The 27,871-nt window shown below is 41.4% G+C and overlaps 4 protein-coding genes across 4 annotated transcripts; 3 read left to right on the forward strand and 1 right to left on the reverse strand.

The window, feature by feature from the left end:
• The first annotated feature begins 1,673 nt into the window (after positions 1–1,673).
• LOC130183754 (angiopoietin-related protein 7-like) lies at positions 1,674–7,749 on the forward strand. Its single transcript, XM_056399417.1, has 6 exons — positions 1,674–2,873; positions 3,531–3,765; positions 4,882–5,016; positions 5,130–5,346; positions 6,050–6,245; positions 6,633–7,749. The coding sequence occupies exons 1-6, from the start codon at positions 2,232–2,234 to the stop codon at positions 6,777–6,779; spliced, it is 1,572 nt and encodes a 523-aa protein (XP_056255392.1). The 5' UTR covers positions 1,674–2,231; the 3' UTR covers positions 6,780–7,749.
• Positions 7,750–7,889: 140 nt separating this feature from the next.
• On the reverse strand, positions 7,890–11,763 carry ndufb9 (NADH:ubiquinone oxidoreductase subunit B9). Its single transcript, XM_056399416.1, has 4 exons — positions 11,619–11,763; positions 9,978–10,170; positions 9,306–9,419; positions 7,890–8,323 (listed from the first exon to the last, which is right to left on the reverse strand). The coding sequence occupies exons 1-4, from the start codon at positions 11,705–11,707 to the stop codon at positions 8,192–8,194; spliced, it is 528 nt and encodes a 175-aa protein (XP_056255391.1). The 5' UTR covers positions 11,708–11,763; the 3' UTR covers positions 7,890–8,191.
• A 411-nt stretch (positions 11,764–12,174) lies between these two features.
• tatdn1 (TatD DNase domain containing 1) lies at positions 12,175–16,715 on the forward strand. The gene is made up of 12 exons (XM_056398613.1): positions 12,175–12,253; positions 12,908–12,973; positions 13,058–13,107; positions 13,205–13,268; positions 13,359–13,502; positions 13,715–13,757; positions 14,686–14,771; positions 14,883–14,923; positions 15,219–15,295; positions 15,533–15,603; positions 15,906–16,032; positions 16,419–16,715. Exons 1-12 carry the CDS (start codon positions 12,175–12,177, stop codon positions 16,519–16,521), a joined length of 951 nt encoding a protein of 316 aa, XP_056254588.1. The 3' UTR covers positions 16,522–16,715.
• A 1,117-nt stretch (positions 16,716–17,832) lies between these two features.
• Positions 17,833–27,719, forward strand: rnf139 (ring finger protein 139). Its single transcript, XM_056399097.1, has 6 exons — positions 17,833–18,347; positions 20,978–21,633; positions 22,325–22,472; positions 22,590–22,696; positions 22,819–23,070; positions 23,797–27,719. The coding sequence occupies exons 1-6, from the start codon at positions 18,185–18,187 to the stop codon at positions 24,577–24,579; spliced, it is 2,109 nt and encodes a 702-aa protein (XP_056255072.1). The 5' UTR covers positions 17,833–18,184; the 3' UTR covers positions 24,580–27,719.
• The last annotated feature ends 152 nt before the right edge of the window (positions 27,720–27,871 follow it).

Consider the following 27,871-nt stretch of genomic DNA (forward strand, 5'->3'; position numbering starts at 1 on the left):
TAATCAGAAGGTTGGTGGTTGGATCCCCGGCTGAATGTGTGAGTGAATGGGTGAATGTGGTAAAGTATTGTAAAGCGCTTTGAGCGGTCGATAAGACTAGAAATAAGTGCAGACCATTTACCATTCAGTGAATGCTGGTGGAGCATTGTGTCTCAACTTTCAAAAACGAAAATACAGGAAAGAAAGAAGAGAGAAAATAAAGGGCGACAATATATCACCCAATTTTTCACAAGGAACAGTGGGTGTAGTCGATGAGTGGTGCAAATTAACCTCTTAGCTTAGTCCATTGTGAAATAGGCTAAGTTTGCTGCTTTGGCTTTTTTGAATGATGATAAAATAGAGATACTTTCACTTGGACCAAAATCAAAAAGACACACCCTTTCTAGAAAGCTCAGGAGCCTGGCTCAGCAGACCAAACGTCTGATTTTAAGGTCTGTTTAATTACCTACAAAGCTGCTAAAGATCTAGCACCCTCATACATCTACATCCTTTCAACCGTAGCAGCCCCGAGAGCCTCCGAAGCTGGTCTCGTGATTGTGGCCAAAGCACTCCACAAAGCATGAGACAGTCAAAGTGCTGACACTACTCGATACTCACAGTGAATGTTCACACATGGCAGTGCATGCTCCAGCTGTCCATCAGTCTGAAATGGATCCAGGTGACACTCATTCTGAGGTTCAGCTGAAGCTAATGTGAAGCTTCAGCAGTTTGAGTTGGACAAATCAGGCAGCGTTCGTCCAAAGTTACAGGCTTTTAGCGTGAAATTCCCTCTTTGTGACATCATGAATTGCAGATCTGTATCCTTAAACATAAAATTAAACTGATCAGTGCTTCAGCTGACAGTTTCCTACAGTAACACCTGTTAAATTCATACCTGTATTCATTCTGTCACTTTAATTTGTTACTGTAACTTGGTAGTCACATTACTTTAATCCCGTTATATGTAATGTATTACTGTCCAGAACAATGGCTGCCAATCCCTTTAAGGGATTATCAGGAAAGATGTCATACCCTGTGCTGGACACACACACACACACACACACACACACACACACACACACACACACACACACACACACACACACACACACACACAGTCTCCTGGCTATCCTCATGCTTTTCCACTGAGGTGAATTCAGTGCTGGGATGCTGGGACACACCAGGCGACAGGTAGGAATGTACTTCACATATACACTGTGTTTCAGCTTAAATATGAAATTCATGTCAACTAAAGGACCATAACAGAAGTTTTGAATGTTTTAGCTTATTGGCTGCATTGCCTGCTGGGTATTTTTCCAAAGCTAATCATCAACTTTTTAGATTGGTTGGTTTTCTACTGTTTACAGATCATTTCTGTACAGATTAGCTTGCTTCTAAAGATAAACACACATATCAGCACTCATGTCAACGTTTCATTGTCATCATGTGACAATACAGCTCAGAGCAGGGACTTTATGCATGTGACAACAAGGAAAAGTCAAATGCGAAAGGACAACCCTACTGCCAGAGAAAAACCCAAATCTAGGACGATTCTGAAAGATTATGTCCAGTAAAGATTTTTTTTTACATAAAGTATTTTACAAAAAAATACATGAATAGGATTTCCCAGTATGTGAATTTTGTCCTGGCCCATCAGCAGACTCTCAAATCTCTGGTGTCAGAGCATCCTTGTTTTCATGGACCTTGGTTGCCATGAACATGTTTTTGACTGTGTTTGACACAGCAGGATTAGTACTATAACACTATTGATACTTTATTGATACTGAATTTAGACCTGTTTTGTTACTTTATCAAGGGTCTTCATTTACCCTAAATGTAAAGCAAATTTGTCCCACTGAAGCAAGTAAAGGCTTAGACAGCTAGTGACATCCTAGACTAGTAGTAGTTGAGCACCTTCACAAAAACCTGGACTGGGATGTTACAGAGTTTGGAGGGGTGCAGCTAGCTCGCCTTTAAATCCTGGTTTACACTTCTGCATTGAATCCACTACGTACGTACGGTGTAGATACAGCGTAGGTTCTGCATCGAAGACAAAAGTATAAACCATGCAGGCTTCAGTAACAAAATTCATGAACTTCATCTGGACTTGATTTCAACTTGTCAGCAGCTCTTCCCCTTCCTGTCGTGAAGTCTAAAACTCGAGCCTAACATCGGAGGAGGTCTGGATCTATACTTGCTGCTATGATATTGGACCCTGATGTTGATCTGGTGATTGAAACCGATTCTTTAGGATGAAGTGGCGATCTGTTTTAGTGACTTTTGTCTTACTGACCGACTGGTGTTTCCAGTCAGTCACTGGTGACTTTGTGGCCTCTGATGAACACCTAGACGTTGGCCATGATGACGATGTACACCCCAACACCCTCGGAGAAACAACTGCGGATGTACTGGATGTGAATACCCAAACAAGCAGGGATGTACCAGACACAAACATTGAAACAAACTGGGACATACTGGACATAAACAAGGACAACTATGAGGATGCTGACTGGCATCCTCCTACCTCCCTCCTGGAGACACACTCCGATGTTTTCCCTGACCCCCCACCGGTGATGCGCGGCGGCAACACTGGTGTTGACGCCAGCAACAACCAAACCTCCAACCAGACTGTAGGTGCTTCATCGGCACAGTGTGGCGAGTACAGCAGCCAGCTGATGTCTAACGGGCAGTGCCGGCTGATGGCAACGCTGCCCCCTGTGGGAACGTCGCAGAAACGCTGCCCAGATATGTTTCGCTGTACAGATGACATCTCCTATTGGCTGCATGAGAACCAGAACAGAAAGGAGCAGCTGGAGGAGCTGAGGGAGACAATGTCAGAGCTGCAGGAGGAGCTGAGGAACCACCAGCATCGAGTCAAGGCCCTGGAGATACAGGTAGACTGGCTGTTCAGTAGTTTACTATGTTTGTTTAAAGACGCAATTAAAGACAAAAACAGAAGCTCAAACCTAGATTCTCCTCTTTCAAAACTTTTATACTGCCACAATCTGAAACTATATTCAAGCAGGTAAAACACAACACCCTACTTTCTCTCTCTCTCTCTCTGTTTATCTCTGCCTCTGTTTATCTCTCTGTCTGTCTTTATCTCTCTGTCTTGACACCACATAAGCCCTCCTTAACCCTGAATGCTAACAGGATTAGCTGCAGGCTTGTTGCCAAGGGTCCTGCATCCTCATGAGTCTGCCTGACCCAGTGAGCAATTTTCTGGGCTTCCGATGTCTCCTGGTCAAAATAAGGTTAAGACCTCAAGCTGACTGACAAAAACAATGTTAGATGTTGTTAGTAGAGCAGTACACAGACCATGCTTTCCCTTCATATTTGAGGTGGGCTAAATTCACCCACTTTTGTGTCCTGTAATTGGAAAGCATCGATTTTGATGATCCATCATTTTGTTTGGTTCAGTTAATTTAAAACTTAAATAAGGCTTATTAAGATTAGAAGATTAAATCGACAAAAGAGTGACGAGCAAGCAGCATTTTAGTCTTTATAACTTTAGCATCTAAAACTCTCCTTTTCTCTCTCTCCCCCCTCAGGGTGAAGAAAGTGTGAATTCAAATTCGACCGTTGAGCAGCGGTTGAGTTCTCTGGAGTTGCGTCATGCCAAGGCCGACACGCTGCTCCACGTGCACGCGGCGCTGCTGTACGAGCTGCAGGCGCAGCTCCGCAACCTGTCGGCCACCGTGCAGCGCATGAGCCACAGCACAGGCTGCATGGTCAACGTCATCAGAACTGCGCCGCCGCTTGGCATGCGAGACACACTGCCACCAGGTACACATGCAACAAACACAGCGGTGAGTTGCATGTTGCATTATGTTCAAAAAACCTGTTACTCACAGAACTTTTTTTTTTAACACAATCAAAACAGTTACATTTTCATTTTACTTTACAAAGCTGTAACAAGTTAAGGTTTAGCGAACCTAATTAGCAGCTATGTCAGTAACATGTCACAAACTCTCCATTGTTGTTTGTATTGTATTGTGTCTGTATTTGTGTTATTATTTTTATATCACAGTGCTCTTGTACAATTGGCTGAATACCCATAAGGCTAACTGTATTCAATCAGCCAACTCAACAGATAGGCTAAGCAAAGGTCACGGGGTTACAATTCTTTATTTTCATTAGAATTGTTTTAATTGGTTTGCCTACAGAAAAAATAACCAACATAAGGGATTTAGTAGATCATAGCTATAAACAGGAGCCTGACTATTCAAGGTTTTGGCAGTAAAATCTTCAAATCTATTCTAAATCTCACAGGTAACCAGTGAAGGGCAGCAAGAATTGATACAATTTGGTTGCTTCTCTTAGAATGTGTCAAAAGCCTGGCAGCAGCGGATTGTATCAGCTGCAGTCTTTGGATGATTCGTCTGCTGATACCAGAATAAAGAGCGTTGCAAGCTATTCAACAGCAGGAAATTATTGGACATCCAGTTCTTAATTTCATCAGGGCAGGACATTATAGGACATTATAGATGACACATCTTTGTCTGTTGTTGTTGTACTTTGTTGGGACATACAGTTGCGTATCGTCCACATAGCAATGAAAGTCGATATTATGTCTGCGCATGTTTTTCCCCAGGGGGAGGGTAGAGGTAAGGTAAATAAAGGGGGACCCAGAATAAACCCCTAGGGGACACCACAAAAGAAGAAGAGACATCTCCAAGCTTAACAGAAGTATGTTATGGCTGATATGAATTGTGTGTTAACCCAACTTGTGGGCTCCGCTGTAATCTAAGCAAATATTGTGTTGTTTCTGTTTAGGAAACAGCAACTATACAGAATCAGTAACTCAGGATCTGACCAGTATCAGTTGATACATTTGACAGTTTGAGTGTTGCATGATGCTTTGTAAAGCCCTTTCTCTCTGTCTCTGTCTCTCTCCCTCAGATGGACGGTACCTGTCTTTCTGTCCTTCAGATTGTGCATCTCTGTATTACAATGGTGTTCGCCGCTCTGGTGTTTACACCATAGTCCTGTCGCCAGGCGCCACCCTGCCTGTCTACTGCGACATGGAAACCGAGGGTAGGACACATACTGTATACTATACACACACAATTTATATATACACATGTAAATGCAGCATGTATAGATTACATGCGTGCACACAGGTATAGATACATGTGTGTCTGCATCAGGTGGGGGCTGGACGGTGTTTCAGCGGCGACGCGATGGCACCGTGAGTTTTAACCGTGGCTGGTCAGAGTACCGCGATGGCTTCGGTGAACCTCGAGGAGAACATTGGCTTGGCAACCAGAACCTCCATCTGTTGTCCAACCAGGGTCACTACAGCCTCCGTATAGACCTGCAGGACTGGAGTCATGCCCACAGACACGCCCTGTACCACAGCTTCAGGTAGACAGAGAGACTGGAAAAAAGATAGATGATGTAGCAGTGCAAAGACAAGTGTTAAAGATACAGGTCGAGGTAGACAGACAAGTAGGGGGTCTGTCAAGATTTCGCCACATAGTGAAGGTTTCTTACTGTGTGAATGTTTGTGTGAATGGATGAATGAGAGGGAAGCTGAAAAGTACTTTGAATAAAAGGGCTACATACTCTGTATACAAAGAGATTGTAGGGTCGTGTCCTTTTTTAACCCTTCCAAAACTAAAAACAGAACAGCTAAAATTTAAGGAGTGGATTAAACCGGGATAGGGCATGGGCTGGGGACAAACCCATTAAATTTTGGTGCCATTCAAGTTAAAGGGGCAGATTCATGATTTTTTTTCACTTTTATTCAGATAATAATCTGGATCCAACAGATATTTTGTAGGATTGTTTGGCCTTGGCAAAAGTATATGCTTTACTGAGTGCCATTTTAGTTATCAGAATTTGATCCATTCAACCCAGTAATATCTAAATAACTGGAAGTTCAACCGGCTCAACTGGTTTTCAGTAATGCTCTCAACGAGTCATTTAATCATTTAATAATATGTAACATTTAAACATGTACATCTGCTCGGAAACTTTAAATGTCATAGCAACAGTAACTAAAAGGCGAGTGGCTTAGTGAAGGATCATTGTTAATGGAGATACTTGTTGTTTCCTCCTCCTGCAGGATAGAGGATGAGGAGAACCAGTACCGCCTCCACGTTTCTGGGTTCAGTGGAACGGTGGAGGACTCGTTCGGTTGGTACCACGACCAGCAGGGTTTCAGCACGCCGGACACTGGCAACATCTGTGCTGAGATCAGCCACTCCGGCTGGTGGTTTCACCAATGTTTCTACGCTAACCTCAACGGCGTCTACTACAAGGTAGGACTGCCTACAAGAACAGACGCAAGAATACAGAGGGAAGTAGGATATAGCAGATTTCAGGTAAACACTCGGAGAAACCAAATCCTGCAAATTTGGATTGTGGGTCCAGGTGGGTCCAGGTGGGGGCAGTGACTGCTTTGTTGTCACATCACAAAGTCTGTGTTCTGAGCACTTTGATACTTTCACCTTTAAACCCACCTCCAAAGCTGATTTGCTTTTTCAGGGAAACAGTCGTCAACGAGCACAACAGACCTAAAGATAAATCAGTGATTCAGGATAGAGAGGTAGGGAGGGAAAAGAGGTCCAAAAGCAGCAGAAGTAGGGAGATGGGAAGGAGGGTATATGAGTGTGATATGTTAATGTTGAAATTATGTTTTCCACCAGGGGGGGCGCTACTCTCTGAGAGCGCAGAATCTGCTGGGGCCGGACGGCATCGTCTGGTTCTCCTGGAAGGACTCAGACTTCTACTCCCTGAAGGCGGTCACCATGATGATACGACCACGCAACTACAGGCCACGCCTGTCGCCATAGTGATCGAGCGCTTGTCATTAGTTTAACAGACTGAAGCTCAGCTGACAGCTTCTAAGGACGCAAGAGCTGCTAGAAATCTCCACTGGAGTACCACGTGTATTCATATGCCACTGAAAATATACCCCAACAAAGGCACTATTTCTTCCTGTTTGAGTAACCTTTGCTAAAAACTATAGTGACATCTCCTTTGTGAACCAATGGGCTTGGAGCTGAGAGCTACAGGCAAGGTGGGGTAGTACACGCTGTTGGCTTTGGGCCTTTGAATTAACAGGCAAAGACTAATTTACAAGTCCGCAAGTGAAACTGTCCTTGAATAAAAGATGAAGAAGCAGCACTGACAGAGAGTGGTCAGTGTCACTGAGAAATTAAAGTCCGCCATCCAGACGAAGCTGCTGTTCACCTCATACCTGCAGTGTATTTCAAAGCCAATGTCCAGCAGCTTTTATGTTACACATGCAGAGGCTGTTTATGACTTCAGTGACACCAGGCTGATAATATTTTTGTAAATCCTTCCATCCATCCATTTTCTTCTGCTTATCCGGTGTCGGGTCACAATGGCATCCAGATGTTCCTCTCGCTTTCCAGCTCCTCTCGGTGGCTGGCCTTCCCAGGCCAGATGGGATATGTAGTCCCTCCAGCGAGCAATGGGTCTACCCCGGGGGTTAAACAAATTAGATAAAACATGAGCAGGAACATTGAGCTCTAGAAGTGCTTTTGTAGGATTTAGAAAAAAGAAAAAAAAGTTTTTACCTTTGGACAGTGTCATAAGTGTGTTTCTCAAAATGTCAAACTATTTGTTTAATATCACTGCAGCAAAGTAAGGATTAATCTCACTGGAGGTCTAGTAGAGATTTACTTTAACTGAAGGATACATAATGCTCTAATTGTGGGCAAACACTAGTCACTTAGTATAAGGACACACTGTGCCTACCTGTGTGTTATGAGTGGTCTCACACATGTAATCTTACCTGGAGTTGCAGAACAAGTGAAGATGTGGCAGGTGTTCAGACCAAATTCATGTAAAACTCCGTTGAGTCATAAAGTTGTAATGTTTTCACAGAATCAGCTGCAGTCATACATGACTAAACAACACACACACACACGCTCACATAATTTTAATTACACATTTATTGGAACAGTTAAAGGTATTAAGTGAAGCATCTACAGGATCTTTTTCAAAGTCACCAACCTGCTAAAACAAACTACTGAGGAATCACTTTGAATACAGGCAGGTTGTTTTCTCAGTGGTGTACCTGTGCAGGTGAGTCTCCTCAGAGACGACTGACTACACGTATACACACAGATGGTAAATCATTAGGAGGTCAGGCGGTCTCCGTGCTGCTGTTGTTGTGTGGTTGGGATAGTTTCCCCTCAGACTCCAGGGGTGACCATCTCCAGGAGGCGGAGGGCGTTTACATGGGGCGCTCCCTGGGGCGGGTCACGAACTGCCACCACAGAGGGGGGAGGTCGCCCTCCTTGCGGGCTGGAGGGAGGGCTTCGGACTTGGGGCCTTCGGCTGGAGTCTCAGTCTGCAGCTGGGCGATCTGGAAAGAGACAGGAGGGGAAAACATTTATCCCAAATCAATACTAGTTTATATTCAATTTTGTTTTTCTTTTTTTAGCACATTATTTTACAGTTTTTAAGACTTTTTGACTTTGACTTATTAAGACTTTTAAAGACAAACTTTGTGGTGTCAAACTTAGCTAGAAATGAAGTCCTTAAATGATGCTTGAAAAGCTTCAATGAACTCCTGGTTAACAGATCTGTTTTAAATAAACTTGTTTTCTAAATAAAGTTAATATGGGTCTGTGATGATAACTGGTATAAGCAGTTGTATCCTGAGGGAGACTTCTGTTACCTCCTGTGCCCAGAAGCAAACAGGAAGCAAAGTGGGATGCAATGTTTTGAATAATTTACTGATGAAATAGCAAATATTTTTTGGGAAAACCAGAGTGACAAATTTTTCCTCTGTAACAAACGGGCACTTCAACCAGTCCCATGCATTACACAGTACATAAGGCATACTGAATACCTGATCATATGCACTACACATCAGCAATCTCAGTGTTTTTAGTGACAGGGATCCAGAGGTCTAAGGTGTTAAAATAGTGGAATGGCAGTGAATCCTAACTTCAACATGATGTGTTTATTAATTTCAATATCTAGAGACAACAGGGGCCTGACAGAGTTCAGTCAAACAGCTAAACTCTGGGGCCACCTGGTGGATTTAAGTGGTAGAAAGTGTTACTAAAAACTGTTATGCTGAAACCTTTTTAGACCGATGGAAATGTTCTGATATCTTTCTGACTATGAAAAGTGAATTTATTCTTCTAAAGGAAAGTTACAACTGATATCTTACAGTAATTAAAGCTGGTGCAAAGTTTGAATGAATTGATTTGTTTCAGGCATTTCAATGGTATTTAATCCACAGCACTTTATAGTTTCTTATAGAATCATTAGCACAGAAGTGGTAAAAATGTACTGGTGGTATGTAATATATTGTTGTTGTATGCAGACTGGCCCACCTCTTTGTCCCAGCTCTGCATCCTCAGTTTCTTCCACTGCTCCCTCTTGGAGAAGTAGTCCGGGTACATAGCCTTCTCTGAGGGGTGCCAGTGGTCCAGCACCCACTCTGGGATCTACAGGAAGAACACAGCGCTCAGGCAATGTAACAGTAGGACTATCAACATTTTCACATCATTTTTTTGACTTTGAAATACATCACCTGATAAGAACTATGGACATTTAAAAGATAAAAAAAAACAAAAAAAAAAACACAAATCTTTAGTATAATGTTGTCAATTTTTGTTCTAAAGATTTTAACATCTGAACATAGAAGCTCTAGTTTGGAGTGTGGATGTGGATACAACACAATACACTCGCTTCTCATTTCCAGCAGAGGGCAGTAATAACTTTACATCAAAGCCCTGTCTCTGGTCTGTATCATAGAAAATATGATTAAAAAATAATCATTGCAATTAAAAAAGAGGGATAAGAAGAAATAGCAGGCAAAGTTATTTTAGCCTTGAAAAGACATGTCCATAAAAGTGTGAAACCAATGAATTCAACTCATTTTGTCACATTGTACAAAAACTCAAGAGGTATATAAACTTTTTCACAGCAATGTAAAAGAGAGAGGAAATTTATTTTGCATTCAAAAAATAGCATGTGCTCCATCAGACAAAGTTCTGCCTCACCTTGTAGCACTCATATCTCTCGTAGGAGGTCCCTCCGGGAGAGTCAGGGAAGATGTAGGGCTGGGGGTGCTGGTTGGTCCAGAACTCCTCCTCTCCAGCCTTCAGCATCATGGTGGCCTTCACCATGTCCTTCTCAGTCTTGTTCTCATCGAAGCGAGCCCGCAACATGCAGGCGTAGAACCGGTACTTGTCTCTATAATTGAAACGGAAAAAGACAGCAACTCTTATGTTTCTGAAGTTACACCAGACAGTTCTGAGGGGGAACGGGATGTCTGTTGTCATGACATGCTGATATAACAATTACAACAATTATCCGCAGATAAGAACAAGAAACTGCCAAATGCGGTACTGTGCTAAAATTTCAGGCACTTTAGATTCTTATCCATCACACAACACCATCAGGAAGGAGGCTGATTGATCCCAGATTCATTCTGCAGCAAGACAATGAGCTGAAACACACAGCCAGAGTCATACAGAACTATCTTCAGTGACAAGAAGAGCAAGGAGTCCTGCAACAGGTGGTCTGGCCCACACAGAGACCTGATCTCAACATCATGAAGTCAGTCTGGGATCACATGAACACACAGAAGACACTGAGGTAATCTACATGACAAGAACCTAAAGAACTATGTGCAGGTGTACTGGGTGCTCACAGAAAATATTCTATTGATTTATTGCAGTTGGAAGGAAGTTAATTGACAAATGCTCTAACTACACAGTTCTTCCTTCAGAGATTAGTGACAAGTTAAAATGCCCTTGCAATCTGGGTCACATTCTTAAACAGCCAAACGTATCTGATCCTCCTTATTAAAAATGTTTGTTGATGTTGTTATGTGTTCATGTAAAATATAGATATCAGATGATATATAGTTTATAGTAGTAGTAGTTAACTCTCAAATAACAACATTGGCTTTAAAATCCAGAATGGTTCAGGGTCTAATTTGAGTTTTCTTTCAAGTAACTGTACTTTTTTTCTAATATTTTAGCATAATTTAATCTCTGATATTATAAGTAGCGGTTATCTCTCCTTGAGTGTGACTTAAACTGGTACTTGAGAGACTAAATCTGAATGTTTTATTATCCTGTTAATCAAGTGTCACAACTTCAGCAAACTTTTACATAACAACTGTTAGAATTGGTGGGTATATACGACAGCTGCCTAATCTTAACTGTAACATATAATATACAGTTTATATATGATATATATTAATATATATTATAATATGATGTGCGACTGTTAGAGCCTGTGTTTTCAGGTACATCCATTCACATCATCAGACCGTGTGCTAAGAGTAAGGTTTAGATTTAGCTATATTTTGATAATTCACTGATTTAGACGCTAGCTGGCGCCCGGTAAATATCTGCATAAACAACACAGCTTTGACTAAAAGCATTGTTAATAATGAACTGATATGAAGTTGGCGGGGTTGTGGTAATGTTCATGATTGGTTAAGACGTGGATTAACAAAGCAAAATAAATATTTTGTAGTGGAGCAGGCTGACTTTAGGAATGAGTGACCTGGCTAGCAGTTAGCCTAGCTGTTAGCTGTTAGCGCTACAGCAACGACGTTTTTATGTATTTCTTTTTTTTTTTTTTACAGCTTTTCATCATCGAGCTCAAACGGAGACAGCTCCTCTTACCTAAAAATGCACCATGACTCGAGATGTCTCAGTGATTTCTTGTAAAGCCGCAGCACTTTCTGCTGGTGGGTAAGATAGGCAGAGGCCATTTTCACCGTCCCCTGTCACCTTCTCGCCGGGCAGCGCGGAGGATTCTGGGACTTTGTGGCGTTTAGGCGTTACGACCGTAAAATGCATACAAAATGCACAAGAGATATTACCGCTTATATTTTTAATCACAAAAATGTAGTTGTTTGGCCCCTGTGTGCATTGTGGACTCTAGATCAGAGAAACAGTCAATTCATTAACGATTCCAAATTAATTGGCAACAATTTTGACAAATAATTTATGCCAATTGATGCCAATTGATGCCAAAATTTTACTGATATCAGCTACTTTACCAATTTTCTATAATGGAAAACACAACAATTTCGCGGTTTGACATTTGTGATGCGGGGAAAATAAATCTATTTCTCTCTTATTTATTTATATTTGGATGAGAGGAGAAAGCAGTTAAAACTGGCTATTTCAGTAATGTGATTTCCATCTGCTACAGTAATTACGGTATTGTAGCATTATGGGATTGGTCAGAGCTGCATGTGTGGCTCTTTTTAGAAGCATTGCTCTTACAGACATGGCTCAGCACAAATTCATTGGTAAGACACTCGTGTTTTACGGCTAGAAAACACAGAACAATTAGGCAGGAAATGCGAAGCTCGTTTTGTGCTGGTTTACGTTGTAAACAGAGCAGCTTGCATGTATAGTTAGCATGGCAGCTAATGAGTTAGCCCTGCTGAAAATGACAACAGAACAGTCACAGAGGTTTACAGCTGTGCAGGGAGATGTCAGGTGGTTTGTTTTTGGTTTCTAGCATTTCACCAGATTATACAGCACCACAGCTGCTGCTACTGTCAGCAGCAGCTCCTGTGTTTGCATTAAAGTGAAGAATCCAATATAAAGTCATGAAGCTGTAGTCTTCTCCCTGGAATTTGAAGGATTAACGATTATAAGCAGCGTTATAATACTAGGGGAAGATGTTGATAAATATAATATAAGCCGTGTTAATTACAACAGTGTTTCTTTTGTCCATATCATACACCCCTATTGTTCTATGACGGTGTATTTCTGGTGTCTGTACCAGCTATAGAAGGTGTTGTCATATCATTTTATACCACTCTATCAATGACATAGTTACTACAAGAGAATATATCCCAGCAGGCTGTTGGTTCCATCACATGACCAGTGCATATCACAGGAAGATGTTTGTGACATGTTGCAGTATCAGTAGTTTCAGACCTCTCCCTCTGCAGATATCGGTGTGAACCTGACAGACCCCATGTTCAGGGGACTCTACAGAGGGAAGCAGAAACATGACGGTGAGTTTTACTCCTTCACTGGTGTTTTCTTTTGTTGGCTGTTGATGTGAAGTTTGTCTGAGAGCAGCTGTGTTTTTATAACAGACGACTTCAATCAGATCATTGACAGAGCTCTCAAAATTGGAGTTGAGAAGGTAAGCGATGTGTCAAAGTATGTAAGCCAAACTGCTAACATGGCCATGCAAGTCTTTCAAATCCTCTTTGAAATGTAATATTTGTTGCTTCTTACAGTTTATGATCACAGGAGGAAACCTTGAAGACAGCAAGGAGGCCCTGAAATTAGCTGAGACCAGAGGTGCTGACACACGCATGTGTTGTGAAACAAAGTGAAGCGACTGAATGTCTTTTTTGTAGATTTAATGAACATGCTCCCTTCCTTTCACAGATGAGTTCTACTGCACGGTCGGCTGCCATCCCACCCGCTGCAGTGAGTTTGAGCAGAATGGAGAGTCCCAGTACTTGTCTGGACTGAGGGAGCTGGCAGCAGCACACAGAGGGAAGGTGGTGGCCATCGGAGAGTGTGGACTGGGTGTGTACTGGTGCATTTGTGCAGAAATGTGCATATGTAGAAAAAAACTGAAGAAATTAGTCTCTAATGGCTCATTGTTTTTCCCGTACTCACGGTTGTTCATGACTCTATGGTCTATAAACACGTATATCCAGTAATGACACTAAGTATGTCCATTGTTTAATGATATGTTGATATTGTAACGTGTTGTGTGTCTTTTCTTCTTGTTCCAGATTTTGACAGGTTGGAATTTTGCCCGAAAGACACTCAGCTCAAGTGAGTTCATACACTCAAGTTTCCAGTTTATTAGGTGTACCTAGCTACAACTAATGCGGTCTTAATACAGTAGCCCTGCAGTTTAAACCAATACTGACCATTATAACCTATAGGATTTGTTGCAGGACTATTGTATTAGGCTGCATTAGTTTTAGCTAGGTATTCTAATAAACCTGCAACTGAGCATCAAATCCTCAAATTGGAGAAGCTGTAACAAATGATGACTCTATCGTCAGAATTGATGTCGATTAAATTTTTGTTGATGAACTACTTGATTATTCCTCTAACTCTTTGAGGGTCCCATATTTTACACTTTTCCGTTTTTTTATTCATATAGTGTTGACCCATAAGAAGATATATTTGTGGTTTGAAGAACCAAAAATCATCTCAATGTAGTTTTAAATCTCTTCTCTCAGGCTTCTCTCTGCAGCTATAGTAACAACGGGTCAGTGAGCCAATCAGAAGAGAGGAGGCTCTGAGCCTCTCCTCTGTTTGGGTGACTGTTTTCTAACTGATCTAGTAAAAATATAGCAGATTTCTGGTAAACACTGAGAGAAACCAAATCCTTCATGGTTGGATGGTGGGTCCAAGTGTGTGGGGCTTGGGGCATGGCTAAGAGTGTTGTGACATCACTAAGTTTCAGAAGTCCTGACGGCTGGTTTTAAGGCTCTAGTTTCTGGATGCAGGCTGTGTGCATTTCTCTGTGGACTGAGCGCTTTGATACTTCCACAGTATTAATATAGAACCTAGACCTGCTTTATAATCAAACAACACATGGAAATCTCCCTTTATGCTATATGGGACCTTTAAACACTAGTAGGCAATGATTAGAGTATTCCAGAATTGCCTCTCTGACCATATTCCACAACGGCAACCATAGATACGCCAACCATAACATTTCAGCCTGTTTCCTCTTCGTTTGTCGCAGATACTTTGAGAAGCAGTTTGACCTGGCAGAGGAGACCAAGCTGCCCATGTTCCTCCACTGCAGAAACTCCCATCAGGAGTTCATCGGTAGGTTTGTGCACCAAACGCCTGGTCTGGTTCACCTGAGACGGGGTTTTTTTTTTTTTTTTTTTTTTTTAAACAAAGCGTTCTACTACTTCTTTGTCTCTGTTCTGACAGACATCATGAAGAGAAATCGAGACCGATGTGTTGGAGGAGTGGTGAGGACATCTGTATACTGTTCTTCAGAGGTCACAGTTTGGTAGAAAGTGTACACTTTATCATGTTGTACTGACAGGGAGTCACACTGAAACTATAGTTACATTCAAAGATTTCGAACCCAAGATTTTGGTTTTCCAAGATCTTATTGAAGCCGTCCCTGCAGTGACTTTACATTTCTTTTTTAATCTCCGTGTAACTGCTCCATTTCTTACTGTGCATTGCCATCTATAGAGTCAGCACATAAATAAATGAACTATAGATGCAGATGGAAAATCAAATCATTTTTTCTTTCAGGTGCACTCATTTGATGGGACCGCAGAAGACGCTGCTGCCCTCATTGACCTCGACCTATATATTGGAATAAATGGATGGTGAGAGGATTTTGAATGTTTTTTTTCCCCCCTGAACCTGAAGACTTGGCCTGACCTGAACCACATCTGACCTTAGATCCAGATCTGAGCTGATGATTGGCTTGAAGCTTGTGAATCAATGCAGAACATATACTGTATACACACCCTAATACACACCTCAGGTCAAATTTTTCCCACAATCTCTTCACATTATAGAGTGCAACTTAAACTGTGATTATTTTTATTTCTGTTTTTCAGTTCTTTGAAAACAGAGGCCAATATTGAAGCGATGAAGTCTGTTCCCACTGAGAGGCTCATGATAGAAACAGGTGAGGTCCACTTTATTTAACACAGTATTATTACTATTGAATTAAGAGAAAATGTTTAACCTCATAAAATGTTCCTGATGTTCCAGTGAAATAAATCTGGAGTTACTGTTTTACGACATCAGATTTGAAGCTTTCACCACATCACTGAAACTGTGTCACAGTAGAGAAACATTACAATAGATAAAATACATCAAATAAAAAACTTCAAGATGTTTTGTGTGTGATGTTGCTGTTGTTAATGTGGTTATTACACTGTTATATGTAATTTATTTATGATTTCATACCTGCCTGTTCCACCCCAGATGCTCCGTGGTGTGGTGTGAAGAACACTCATGCAGGCTCCAAATACATTAAAACTACATTTCCCACAAAGAAGAAGTGGGAGGTGGGGCACTGTCTAAAAGACCGGAATGAGCCCTGTCACATCATGTGAGTAATGTTGGGGTGAAGTGGAAGCTTTGTTGAGCTCTTTGGGTAAATTCATCCATATTGTTAAACCCACCAGGCACTAAAATGTACAGCTCAGAGACAGATAAAAGTTTAAAACAGTTCACCTTTATTCAGGCTCAGCAGACAGAAGCAGACAGGGACAAGCAACAGGAGAAGTCAGGGCGTGGGGCAGGTGGTCGAACACAGGCAGGCAAAAACAAATCAGCAAGGCTGCTCACTCTGAGCCTCAGACAACTTTAGAAAACTGTGTGTGTCGTCACAGATGCTACGTCCATCTTTATTTACAGTCTATGGTCTAAAATGACAAGAGAGTTAGTAAAATGGATGAATGAACTGTGACACATTTCACTATTTGTCTCTTCCAGACAAGTTCTGGAGGTGATGGCGGCAGCAAGGGAAGAAGACCCACTGGAGCTGGCTAACACAATCTACAACAACACCATCAAAGTCTTCTTCAGCTTGAGTTGATGACAGATTAAATCTTCATGAGGCCGACTAATAAGGCATTATTTTGTTTTTCAACCCGATTAAGTCTCCTAGATGAATGTGTGTGTGAATGATTGGTCCAGGGTTAAAACTCTCCCCTTGCCTATTTTGAAAGTCAAATAACATCATAAATTATTTGTCTTTTGTCTTCTTCTAAAATAAAGAATTAAATTTTTCATGGAATACGATTTGTCGATTAATGGATAATTCAGTCATCACAAAATAAATTGATTACTGTTTTGATGTCAGTAGAAAATATGAGGATTTGTTCTCAAACAAATTAATTTTTTTGTATGTTTTCGTATTTTATTTATTTTTTGCCATTTGAACTCAGTTGGGCTTTTGTGGCTCCATTTTAAACACATTTCCATTGATCTTCACCATAAGGAAATTTATGTGAATATTATTATGCATAAAAGTGTCAAAGTACAGTTTGGTCCAAAAGTCTTGGTCCACACGATTTTTGGACTCCACTGTATAACTTAATAAGTACAGTATTATTAGTGATCCTGGTGAAATACAAAATTACCATTTACATTTCCTACAAATTCAGTGTGGGCTTCTTACCATTGGACTGTACACAGAATAGTGGAATGTAAATCAGCTTGTATGTGGTATTAGAGATGTAATACATTACATTTATGTCTGTTTGTACAATGTACAAAGGTATCAAAATATACTTAAAGTACAAAAGGTACTCAATATACAGAATGGTCCTTTACAGAATAATGTATGTTTTATCACTGAATTATAAATATTAATGCATTAATATGTACATATGTTATAAGGTTTTTACTTTTTACTATATTTACTGCTGGGAAGCTTGGGAATCTCACCAAAGCATCAATAAAGTCTTATCTTTATCCATAATAACAATAATATTAATAATAATAATGTTATCTATCATAATTTTTTTGCTGATTAGATTTTTATTACCAATCATAATTGGCAAAGTAACTTGTAATTAAAGGTATTAAATCTATCTAAAAAATACAATATTAATCTCTGAAATTTGGTGGAGTAGAAATATAAAGTGGATAACGTAAATAAATAAAATTAGAAATAGATAAATGATGTTCAGTACTTGAGTAAACGGAAGTTTGTTTTTTTTCTTTCCACCACTGGATGGAAACTACAAAACACAAGAACATTAAAGACTGAAGAAAACAAAACATTTATACTTACTTACAATGTGTGTAGATACTATTTTTTGGGGGGTGAAACATGCAACGTCAGCAGCCACACCCTCTGACGCTGGAAATTACGTCACGTTACGTCGGAAGAACCTAGCAACTTCTACGTTCTTCCCAAAGCAACGGAAGTAACTGCAAATGGCCAGTTCTCCGATACCTTGATATTTTCTGATACCAGACTGCGGAGGGTCTGAGGAGAACCCGCAAGTGAAACGGTTGGTGGCGATAACTCCCTTCGTGGGAGAAGCCCGTCGTTAAACAGAAGAAGAAGAAGCAACAGGAGGTTGAGCTCGGTGGACATGGCGGATGGCTGCAGCTCCCCAGTCGTAAGATAAACGTCAAGGAAAGCGAAACCGAAGACGAGAGGCGGCTGCAGGAGGACCAGAACTTATTTTGATGTTACATGGGTAGCCGGGGCTGCCCAGGACTGTAGTCGCCCCGACTGAAGCCGCATGGCGTCCACTCAAGCCCGGATAGGCCAGCAGGCCTTAGCGGTGCTGGATGTGGCTCTGCGAGTTCCCTGTATCTTTATTATCGACGCCATTTTTAACTCTTACTATGACCCTGGTTCGGGATGGGCCGGGGCCATGGGCAAGGTGTTGGTCAGAGTCATGGGTAAGCATTTTAAGTTTCAGAGTCCAGTACAGGAGCCTCTAAATCGTGTCAACAACAGCTGGCAGCTAGCTAGCTGACGCTGGGTCAGCCGTGTGGAGCTCTGTCACCTGTCAGACCGACTAAAGCCGATTTAGCTCCCGGCAGTAACATCAATACAAGTCAGACCTGACACCGTAGCTGACCAGTTTGCCTCAAATCTGATTCAGTCAGGACTTGCTAAAAACCTAGCTAACCGCTAACGTCAGGTATTTGGTCACAGATGTTGTGGTGGTGTCTGTGTCCCCTCTGTAATCCAGAGGTGTCCTCAGAGGAACTGTGGGGGACATTTAGGTAGTCTGTCAGTCTGCCTGTCAAAATATGCTTCTGTGTCCTCTGTTACTTTGAGCTGAAAGCTGCTATAATTTCTAAACTGCAGTCTGATCTCCGGAGAGCACTGGGTGTAGATATAGGAGATATGATAAAATAGAGCTGAAGTTATTAGTTGATTAATCAATTAGATAAAGAATAATTAATTTTGGGAATTGATTGAGTGCCATTTTTCGAGTAAAAGTAGTGAACAAAAATAATATATTTGAAGGTGTCAGCCTCTCAGAAGAGAAGTTGTGCTGCTTTTCCTTGTCTTCTATCAATACAAACGGAATATTTGGGATTTTCGAAGTTTCATATGCAGAACGATTAATCCATATTGGAAATAATTGTTAGTTGCGGCCTTAGAACAAATTGATATTGCAGTTTAAACCTGTAGCTAACGATTTCTTAATTTCATTCTCGATTAATTGTTTGGTCAATAGCAATTTCCAAATGCCAAAACTGACTTATTTAAATCTCCTTTTTTTGTCTGGACATCAGTTGAAAATTCAAATATATTCAATTAATTTTCATAGAAGACTTAAAAAATCAGCAAATGTTCACATTGCAAAGCTAGAACCACAGGATGATTAAAAGATTATCTAAATTTGTGGATTAATATTCTGTCGAACTAATTGATTAATCAACCAATCATTTAACTTCTAATAACCACGCCATCATTTTGATGTCCCTATCTGATATTAGTTGAGTATTCATGATCTTACGGGAAAAAGTAAAACTTATGTTTATTTTATTGAGTACCGTTGGGTTTTTTTGTTACCATTGTTAAAACATCTTACAATTTCCAAAAGATATTGTAATTTTCATGAATCACAATACACACATTCTGATGAGGTTTTACTCCCCATTCATTTAAACGTTAGGATTTTAAGCCATTATACTTTAACTTTGTGACAAATGTTGCTTAGTCCATATAAAATGTAGGGGTTTCATTTTTATTTCAGTCAACATTTGCTCAGGTATTGACATCAAATTCAAATGCATAAGTCTAGTTTGCATTTATTGCAGCCTGATGCAGTTTCGGTTTTCTTTTACAAACAATAATTCATAATTCATAAAACACCGTATTTGTAATAGCAATTTTATTATTGTAATCACATGACATATGATATGACATGTTTCTTTGGCAGTTGACAGGCATAGCTCAGGCTTTTTAGTGCTTTTAAACTAGTTTACATTTTTTATTTGCATTTACATTTTAGTTTTTATTCTCCTCACAAAACTTCCTCCGTGGAGTGTTGGGTCATTTGCAGAAAACACTGGAAACAGATAAACAAGCAGGTTACATAACTCTCCACTTGTACAGTTTGTAGACCTTTGAACGGCTCAGGCTCTTTGAAAGGCCTCTTGCTGTTGGCCAAGAGTTTGGAGAGGCAAGGGGCCAAATAAGGTGCGTTTAAAGTGGGCCAGCCAGCAAACAGTCGAGTCTCAGGTTTCTTCACCCCACTTCTCTTCATGTCTAGTACCAGCACATAAATCCAGCGTAATGCCATGTTTATTTCGAGTTAAACTGAAAACAAGACTTGGTCAAGTGCTCAAAAGTAATATAGAAACTCAAATGACCCCTTTAACAACAACATTGAGTGAACTCTTAACAATCTGATCCAGTGTTTACATTGTCCTTGACCACAGCTCAGTCAGGAGTTAGCATTGTAAAGGACCTAAGGTCAAGGTGACAATGTACCAGCCTGGATATGGAAGGAGTCAGGTGACAGTGAGACAGTCCACTCCAGTGTACTAACTAAATCACATCAGTCTTAACACCTGTAATCTTTCATTTCTCCTCTTCAGTTTGTTACATGTCAGCTTTTGTTTTCTGCTTTTAATGGACTCGTCAGGCATCGTCAACAGTTCTTGCTATTTTCAAGATTAAGATGTGAAACAAGTCATTCAGCAAGATGCTGTTTTCCTGTTTAGATATGCACATACACTAAGGCCCTGTTTACATGTTTAGATATTTTGTCTATAGGCCTTGAAGTACATGAATAAAGAATGTATTTATAAGATATAACTTATAAGAAAACACATTTAAAACTTAAACTTTAATCTTTAATCCTACCTTAAAAAACTTTTGACGTTGCATGTAAAACTATTAAAAAAAAAAAACTATAACTAAAATAAAAACATGACTAATGCTGACTTCAGCTGGGATGCAAGAATAAGAAAGAGCCACATTTTACAGTCAGCAATCGTCTTCTGTTCATTTTCTAGGCAGCTCCATCGGTGTATTAGTTTTTCTAACTGTGTCTTTTGTGTCTCAGGTGTCCTCATCTCCAGCGTCGTGCTACTGCTCTCCCAGAAAGCCTTGTTCAAGTTCTACACTCTCTTCTTTGCCGTTCTCCTCGGCATGGCGGCTGTCCTCATCAACTACTACGCCACCTCTCACATAGACTTCTACAGCGCCTACTACAAAGCAGCGCTGGGGTTCAGGTTACTGCCCAGAAACGGGCCAACGCTGTGGCTGGGCATGGCCGCGGTGCAGCTTGTGTTTGGTGTGGGCTACGTGTTCCTTCTCAACCTCCAGTCTGTGTTTGCCGCACTGGTGGTGCTGGACATCATGATCCCTCTGTGGGGGTTGATGATCGAGCTCCCCGCAGACGTCAGGCAGCTGGTGGCCATGTTCTCAGGCCTGGCGCTGGCTCTCAACACGGCTGTGTGCCTGGCCATGAGGCTCAAATGGTTCTACTATTCGTGCCGGTACGTCTACCTGCTCGTACGGCACATGTACAGGATCTACGGGCTTCAGCTGCTGCTAGAGGACACGTGGAAGAGGATCAGGTTCCCTGATGTGTTGCGGGTGTTCTGGCTGACCCGGGTCACCGCCCAGGCGCTGATCCTTGTCTATGTGGTGCGGGCGGTGAGGAGGGAAAGCGGGGATGCCACAGGAGGTACTACAGATGGGAGCTCTGACTCACAGGTAGGTTCATTACCATCTTTATCAGGGTATCTGCATGTCTTGAAAAGCCAGAAAAAAACACTGAATTCAGTTCATTAAAAAGTCACACATTCATTATCAAACTTCTTGAGTATTTTTTCTTGTTTACTTGTAATGAAAACATTAGTTATAGATATTATTTCAATGTGGAATGATACTGCGATTGCAATTTCGTTCCACAATAACCAACTGTCTAGTTTGAAATAACTTAGGTTAATTGTTGATTTTTATGCTTACTGGATCCAGATCACGTTATGTTAAGTTCACGCTACACGATTTTAGCCCTGATTTTTCCAGTCGCTGACAGATTTTGGAGATTGCCGGGAAAAGCCAGAGATCACCACCAGAGGCAAATCAGTGTTTGCTCAAACATCTGGACTTGTTGGGGAGTCCGAATCAAATAAAAGTAAAAGTGTCGTGAATGGCGGCGAGTGCGGCGTCAAGCTACAGCCAATGAGCCATTCTTTCACCCATATTCTTTTCTTTTTCTTTTTTAACTACAAATCAACAAGCAATTTGGATCGCTCATTTCTTGCAGACGTCCATTTTGGAATTAAAAACTCCAGTCCCACACAGTATCACATCATTTCCAGTGTCACTACTTGGGTTTTTGTGACAACGGTAGTAGTAAATAACGCTGACATGCGTCGCTGTGTGTCTTTGCTGTTTCCAGGGTTACCTGCTGAGCTGGGATGTGTTCTGGGATTTGACGAGTAACCTGATCATCTCTGGCTGCGACTCCACACTAACTGTGCTGGGGATGAGCGCTGTCATCTCCTCCGTTGCGCACTACCTCGGCCTCAGCATCCTGGCCTTCATAGGTATGATTGAGTGTGCGTGTGTGTGTTGCATGTGTACAAACTTCAGCTATCTGCCGCACACAGTGGCTGGAAAAATGTGCCCCAAGTCCAATGTTTTGTCTTGTTTGCTCTCTTCAGGTTCGACGGAGGAGGAGGACAAGCGTTTAGGCTTCGTGGCTCCTGTTCTGTTCTTCATCCTGGCTCTGCAGACCGGCCTCAGCAGCCTGGACCCAGAGGAACGGCTGGTATGTCACTGCAGGGTTCATGCACGAAAGAACATTTCCAATATTGCTTTTTACAATTTTGTTGTAATAAACCTACATAAACGTGTCGATAACTGAGAACCTCTCCCACGTTCAATCCGAAGGTCCGTCTGAGCCGGAACATGTGCCTTCTGCTGACGGCCATCCTCCACTTCATCCACGGCATGACCGACCCCGTCCTGATGTCCCTCAGCGCCTCCCACGTTTCCTCCTTTCGCCGCCATTTCCCCGTCCTGCTGGTGTCGCTGGCGCTCTTTGTGCTGCCCGTGGCGCTCAGCTACGCCCTCTGGCACCACTACGCCCTCAACACCTGGCTCTTTGCCGTCACTGCCTTCTGTGTGGAGCTCTGCCTCAAGGTGAGGACGGAGAATTTACAGTTAAATTTGATCGATTGAAAACACCACACTCTGGTACTTCTGGTCCACCCACCTACTTCCTGCTTTTCAACCTGTCAACTGCTGAACAGAATTTCTTTGAAGGGGTTGGAATAGGTCAGACACTGTGATGGATCACTTGTGTATTATATGTGTAGGTGGAGACAAACTGTAATAACATTGTAAGACCAGAAACAATTTTTTAAAGTAAAATGTATTTGTTCTGTGGGTTATTTGACAAAAGGAAGAACTACCAAACAAATTAACAACCAAAGTCAGAACAGTTATATATTTTGTAGTATTAAAGATTTTTCTTTTAATGTCACTGCAGTAAGGACACGACCACCTCAGACTTTTGCAATCATGGTGTGAAGCAACTTTATTTTAATTTTAATAGTAGTTTTTCAGGAAAGTTTGATAAATATGGAGATAATACTATTTAACTTTATTTCTGCCAACAATGATTGTTACATGAAAATTTGATTCAGCACTCATAGTTGGGGAATTTCTGCTTTGCCAGTGGCAGTAGGAGAGTATGTGTAATGATCCCACCAATGTGAGCACAGCTGTCTTGATGAGTGATGTGCATCCACTCACTTTATCTCATTAATAGTGCTCCTGATGGTCTCTCAGAGGTCTCTGGTTGGTGCTGTCCTTTTCTACAGCTCACATTATATCTAACTCGTTTCCCTCCCTCCCTCCCTCCAGGTGGTCGTGTCGCTGACGGTCTACGGCCTCTTCATGGCCGATGGTTTCTCCAACGTCCTGTGGGAGAAGCTGGATGACTACGTCTACTACGTGCGCTCCACAGGCAACATCATCGAGTTCCTATTCGGCGTCATAATGTTCGGAAACGGGGCGTACACCATGATGTTTGAGTCGGGCAGCAAGATCCGCGCCTGCATGATGTGCCTGCACGCCTACTTCAACATCTACCTGCAGGCCAAGAACGGCTGGAAGACCTTCATCAACCGCCGCACAGCTGTCAAGAAGATCAACTCCCTGCCGGAGATGCGCGGGGACCAGCTGAGGGACATCGAGGACGTGTGCGCCATCTGCTACCAGGAGTTTGCCACCTCGGCCCGCATCACGCCCTGCCACCACTATTTCCACGCGCTGTGCCTGAGGAAGTGGCTCTACATCCAGGACACGTGCCCCATGTGCCACCAGAGAGTTTACGTCGAGGAGGAGAGCCGGGACAGAGCCGCCTTCTCAAACAACAACGGGGGCTACGCAGCGCCGCAGGACGCCGCTGCAGCAGCCCCGCCAGCGCCGGGGGAAAACCAGCATGGACAGCCGCCTGCTGAGCTGCCAGCTGATGGAGCGGCAGCCGGCGCACAGGCAGCAGGAGGACCAGGGGAGCTCAACAACGAGCTCCTGGAGGACAACGACAGCATAGAGTATGATGAGGACGAGTGGGGGACTCAAAATGGCAGCACGCCAATAGAAGAAGACTATATCAATGATGACACTGACTCCACTGAGGACTGACGAGAGAAAAATACATATATCTTTATTATATTTAAGTTAAAGAGAGTTATAAAACACAACTTTAGCATCTTAATTTGTTCTTGAAAAATGTCAGGGATGTCATTCTCTTTTTTCTTGTTAGTTTCTTTTCGTTTGATTCTGAATTTGGGTTTTACTCTATAAGGGCTCGTGGAAAGAGTAACTGCTGCTCTCATTCTGTGTGTCGACTGAATGTGTGTCTGTCTGTTTGTCTATTGGGGCTGCATGACGTAGACCAAAAAGTCATTCTGTCTTTTTTATTTTATTTTTTATTTTTTTTTGAGATCCTGCAACAAATCTCGCCATGTGGACACAGCTGTCTGTACAGAATTCATTTCTCAAACGCCTCAAACCTGATACACATCAGGAAGTGGAAATATCAGATTTTCTGCAGCTTGGAGCACAACTCTGCCTTGTTGAGCAAACTTTTGAAGAAAGACGAGAAGCTACACCTAAGTCAAATCACGACTTTGTTTAGATTCTGTCACTTGTGCAGCCCTAATGTATATTTGTGTGTGTGTGTAAGGAAATGTGTAATTGTGTGTGTGTGTGCCTGCCGACGTGTAATGTGCTTAGACGATGTCTTAAAGATGCAGTTCTTTTCCTTTGTGGTGTTTATAATAGGAGAAACGCTGCAGTTTGTTAGTTTGTTAACGACAAACGTGTGGAGCGACAAAACAAATTCAAGCTTAAATTGATCTGCAAGTCAGAATTTGAGACACAATTTGAGAGAAAAGAAAATGTATTTTTGGGTTGAAACCTTCTGTCACTACTTCCTCCAGCTGTTTTGGCAGATTCTTACAAATCTGAGAATATACAGTACCAGTCAAAAGTTTGGAAACTTTCCCATTCACTTGAATGTGTCCAAACTACTGTAATGTACTGCACTTTAAGCTTCAGCAAGGTTATTTTTTTATGTTCTGTTCAGACCTGGTATTAACATCCGTCTCAGGTGATCCGATCACACATGGAAAGCTCTAAGTACAGGTGTGAACGCACCCAAGATGCATTAGAGGACGCATTTGAGATCTGATCACAAATTGAAGGACCGCAGACTGATGTCCTCTGCCACAGTGTAATTAGTCCCAACACAGTTTCATAATGAACCCACAATATTATACTATTTCAAATGGATAAAAAATTGTTCCAGTGTAGAGCTGTGAGCAGAGCAATTACCAAATTTATCAAATTCAAATAGCTTTATCGGCAAAAACAACAGTAAACATGTTGCCAAAACATATGGATACTTTGATGCCAAAGGATCTCTCTCTCTCTCTCTCACCCACTATCTCTCTCCGTCTCTCTCTCTCTCACACACACACACACACACACACACAAACACAGAGAGACAACGGACCCGTCTCTTGGATTGGCTAAAAACAACAACGCAATACCTGTTTATTTGTATATAAAGCGGGGAAGTGAGATCCAATCACAGGTGCTCATTTGAGACGTGTGTGGAGGCTCATCTTAAAGCCAGGTGTGTACTCATTTCCTTAGAGCTGTCCGCTTGTGATCGGATCACAGAAGACAGATGTTACTGCCACATCTGAATATGGCTTTAGTTTCGCTCTAAACATCGATTGCACTCACAAATTCTGGCCTCACTTGCTCTTTTGTCTTTAATCTTTCTAAACCAGCCTTAGTGCTGCAGACTCTGACCTTCAGATCAGTCACAGCTCAGGTTTGTCATATACTTGTTCAACATTTTTGTCTTTAATTAACTCGTTAAGAGAAAATGAAGGCAGGGGAGTGAAGCAGTTTTTTTTTTTTTTTTTTTATCAACTCTGCAGCAACCAGAGAAAAACAGAGGTGTGTCTGATTTAAAAAGAAGTGACTTGCTACTGTAATCACTGATATACCTCTATCATTACTTACTACTGGTCCCTTGTGTGACCTTGCTTACATTTGTGTACGTTATTGTACATATAATAAAACACACATGTGCACACTTTCTCCCTTAGGATATAAGAGAAACATTTGTTTTCAAATAGTTTTTTTTTTTTTCTTCATGCAAACTTCCACATTTCTCTTCACAGAAATCAGTATTAACTTTGGTTAAATTCATGTTTCAGACCCAGAAATTGTTTGTGATGAGAGTGCTGGTATGGAGTCATAGCGGAAGCCACATTTGAAGAGCTGTGTTCTCAAAAAATGCATAAATGTATTGAGTTAAACAATTATTTTTCAATGCTCCTCTGTAAATGTCACAAAAATAACGTATGACAAGGTGCCAGTTGTTTCATCTACAAGGGACTGTAGGTACTTGAATTTCTTTCAAAAGGAAAAAGTACCATAAATTGTTTTACCTGTCAGCTGTTGGTTATTTTTGTAACAGCAGATGTGATTCAGTAAATGCACTTTTTTTTTGTTGTTGTTTCTGATCACTGGCACAGACTGGAGCTGTCTGGCCACGTTGATAGCACCTATCTGAAGGCTCAAACTGTGTTTCTAGTCTCAGGGTCCTGCTGCAGGGCTGGAAGAGTACTTTCAGTACATTGAAAAATTTCCAGGCCTTGGAAAAAAAAACAAACCCCGAAGGAGGTGCAGCAAAGTCTGGAAAAGTACAGACAGGTTTTGTTGTAGTAAATCTAGACACTGTCAGTTCATACGATCTGTGATATTTGTTGTGTTGTTATAAGAAACAACAGATGTACTGATCCAAAATCTTTAACTACTGGCATGAAATGAGGCCTCAAAAAATTAGTAGGAGTCCCGTCTTCATCTTTCCTGACAGTACAGCTCGGTCAATAACATCCCTTAGCAGACACACAGACTTTCATTGTGAATTTGTATTAAAAAGCTTTCAAGCACAACTCCTGAGTATTTACTGTTTAGACTTCCACAGCCTGAACGTCTTAAGGGTTTGACTACAAACTCATGTTCATTACTGTTGTAATTACTGGTCGCAGGAAATAAGCTGCAAGGAATACATTATGTTTAATGAGAAAGAGAAGGGGTCTGATTTGATTAGAAAGCTGTGCTTTTTGACATGTGTCAGCGATGAAGGACTTTGATTATTAGGCTGATTGTTCTGAAAGCTTTTGAAAAGGTAAAAGCTGTTCTTTTTGCCTTTTGTTTTAAAAAGAGATTTATGTAAATAAAATCATCTTTGATATTGAGTTTGGGCTTTATCTCACATATCACTGACATCACCATTAAATTACTTTTTCAAGTACTTGTTTAGCACACACAGTATACAATACTTAATAGAAATTTGTAGTAAAACCATTGAAGATTAAACTTGGGAGTACATGTAATGTGTGGAGATGCA

The sequence above is a fragment of the Seriola aureovittata genome, chromosome 16 (genome assembly GCF_021018895.1).
Source record: "Seriola aureovittata isolate HTS-2021-v1 ecotype China chromosome 16, ASM2101889v1, whole genome shotgun sequence".
NCBI lineage: Eukaryota > Metazoa > Chordata > Actinopteri > Carangiformes > Carangidae > Seriola > Seriola aureovittata.

Excerpts from the sequence above, each read along its gene's own strand:
- LOC130183754 (XM_056399417.1), top strand. The coding sequence starts at position 2,232 with ATGAAGTGGCGATCTGTTTTAGTGACTTTTGTCTTACTGACCGACTGG. Across the intron at positions 5,017-5,129 it reads CTGCGACATGGAAACCGAGG|GTGGGGGCTGGACGGTGTTT; the intron begins GTAGGACACATA and ends TGTCTGCATCAG. Across the intron at positions 6,246-6,632 it reads TCAACGGCGTCTACTACAAG|GGGGGGCGCTACTCTCTGAG; the intron begins GTAGGACTGCCT and ends GTTTTCCACCAG.
- ndufb9 (XM_056399416.1), bottom strand. The coding sequence starts at position 11,707 with ATGGCCTCTGCCTATCTTACCCACCAGCAGAAAGTGCTGCGGCTTTAC. Across the intron at positions 10,171-11,618 it reads GAGTCATGGTGCATTTTTAG|AGACAAGTACCGGTTCTACG; the intron begins GTAAGAGGAGCT and ends TTTCAATTATAG. Across the intron at positions 8,324-9,305 it reads TGCAGAGCTGGGACAAAGAG|ATCGCCCAGCTGCAGACTGA; the intron begins GTGGGCCAGTCT and ends GTCTCTTTCCAG.
- tatdn1 (XM_056398613.1), top strand. The coding sequence starts at position 12,175 with ATGGGATTGGTCAGAGCTGCATGTGTGGCTCTTTTTAGAAGCATTGCT. Across the intron at positions 14,772-14,882 it reads CTCCCATCAGGAGTTCATCG|ACATCATGAAGAGAAATCGA; the intron begins GTAGGTTTGTGC and ends CTGTTCTGACAG. Across the intron at positions 15,604-15,905 it reads GAGGCTCATGATAGAAACAG|ATGCTCCGTGGTGTGGTGTG; the intron begins GTGAGGTCCACT and ends GTTCCACCCCAG.
- rnf139 (XM_056399097.1), top strand. The coding sequence starts at position 18,185 with ATGGCGTCCACTCAAGCCCGGATAGGCCAGCAGGCCTTAGCGGTGCTG. Across the intron at positions 22,697-22,818 it reads TGGACCCAGAGGAACGGCTG|GTCCGTCTGAGCCGGAACAT; the intron begins GTATGTCACTGC and ends TTCAATCCGAAG. Across the intron at positions 23,071-23,796 it reads GTGTGGAGCTCTGCCTCAAG|GTGGTCGTGTCGCTGACGGT; the intron begins GTGAGGACGGAG and ends CCCTCCCTCCAG.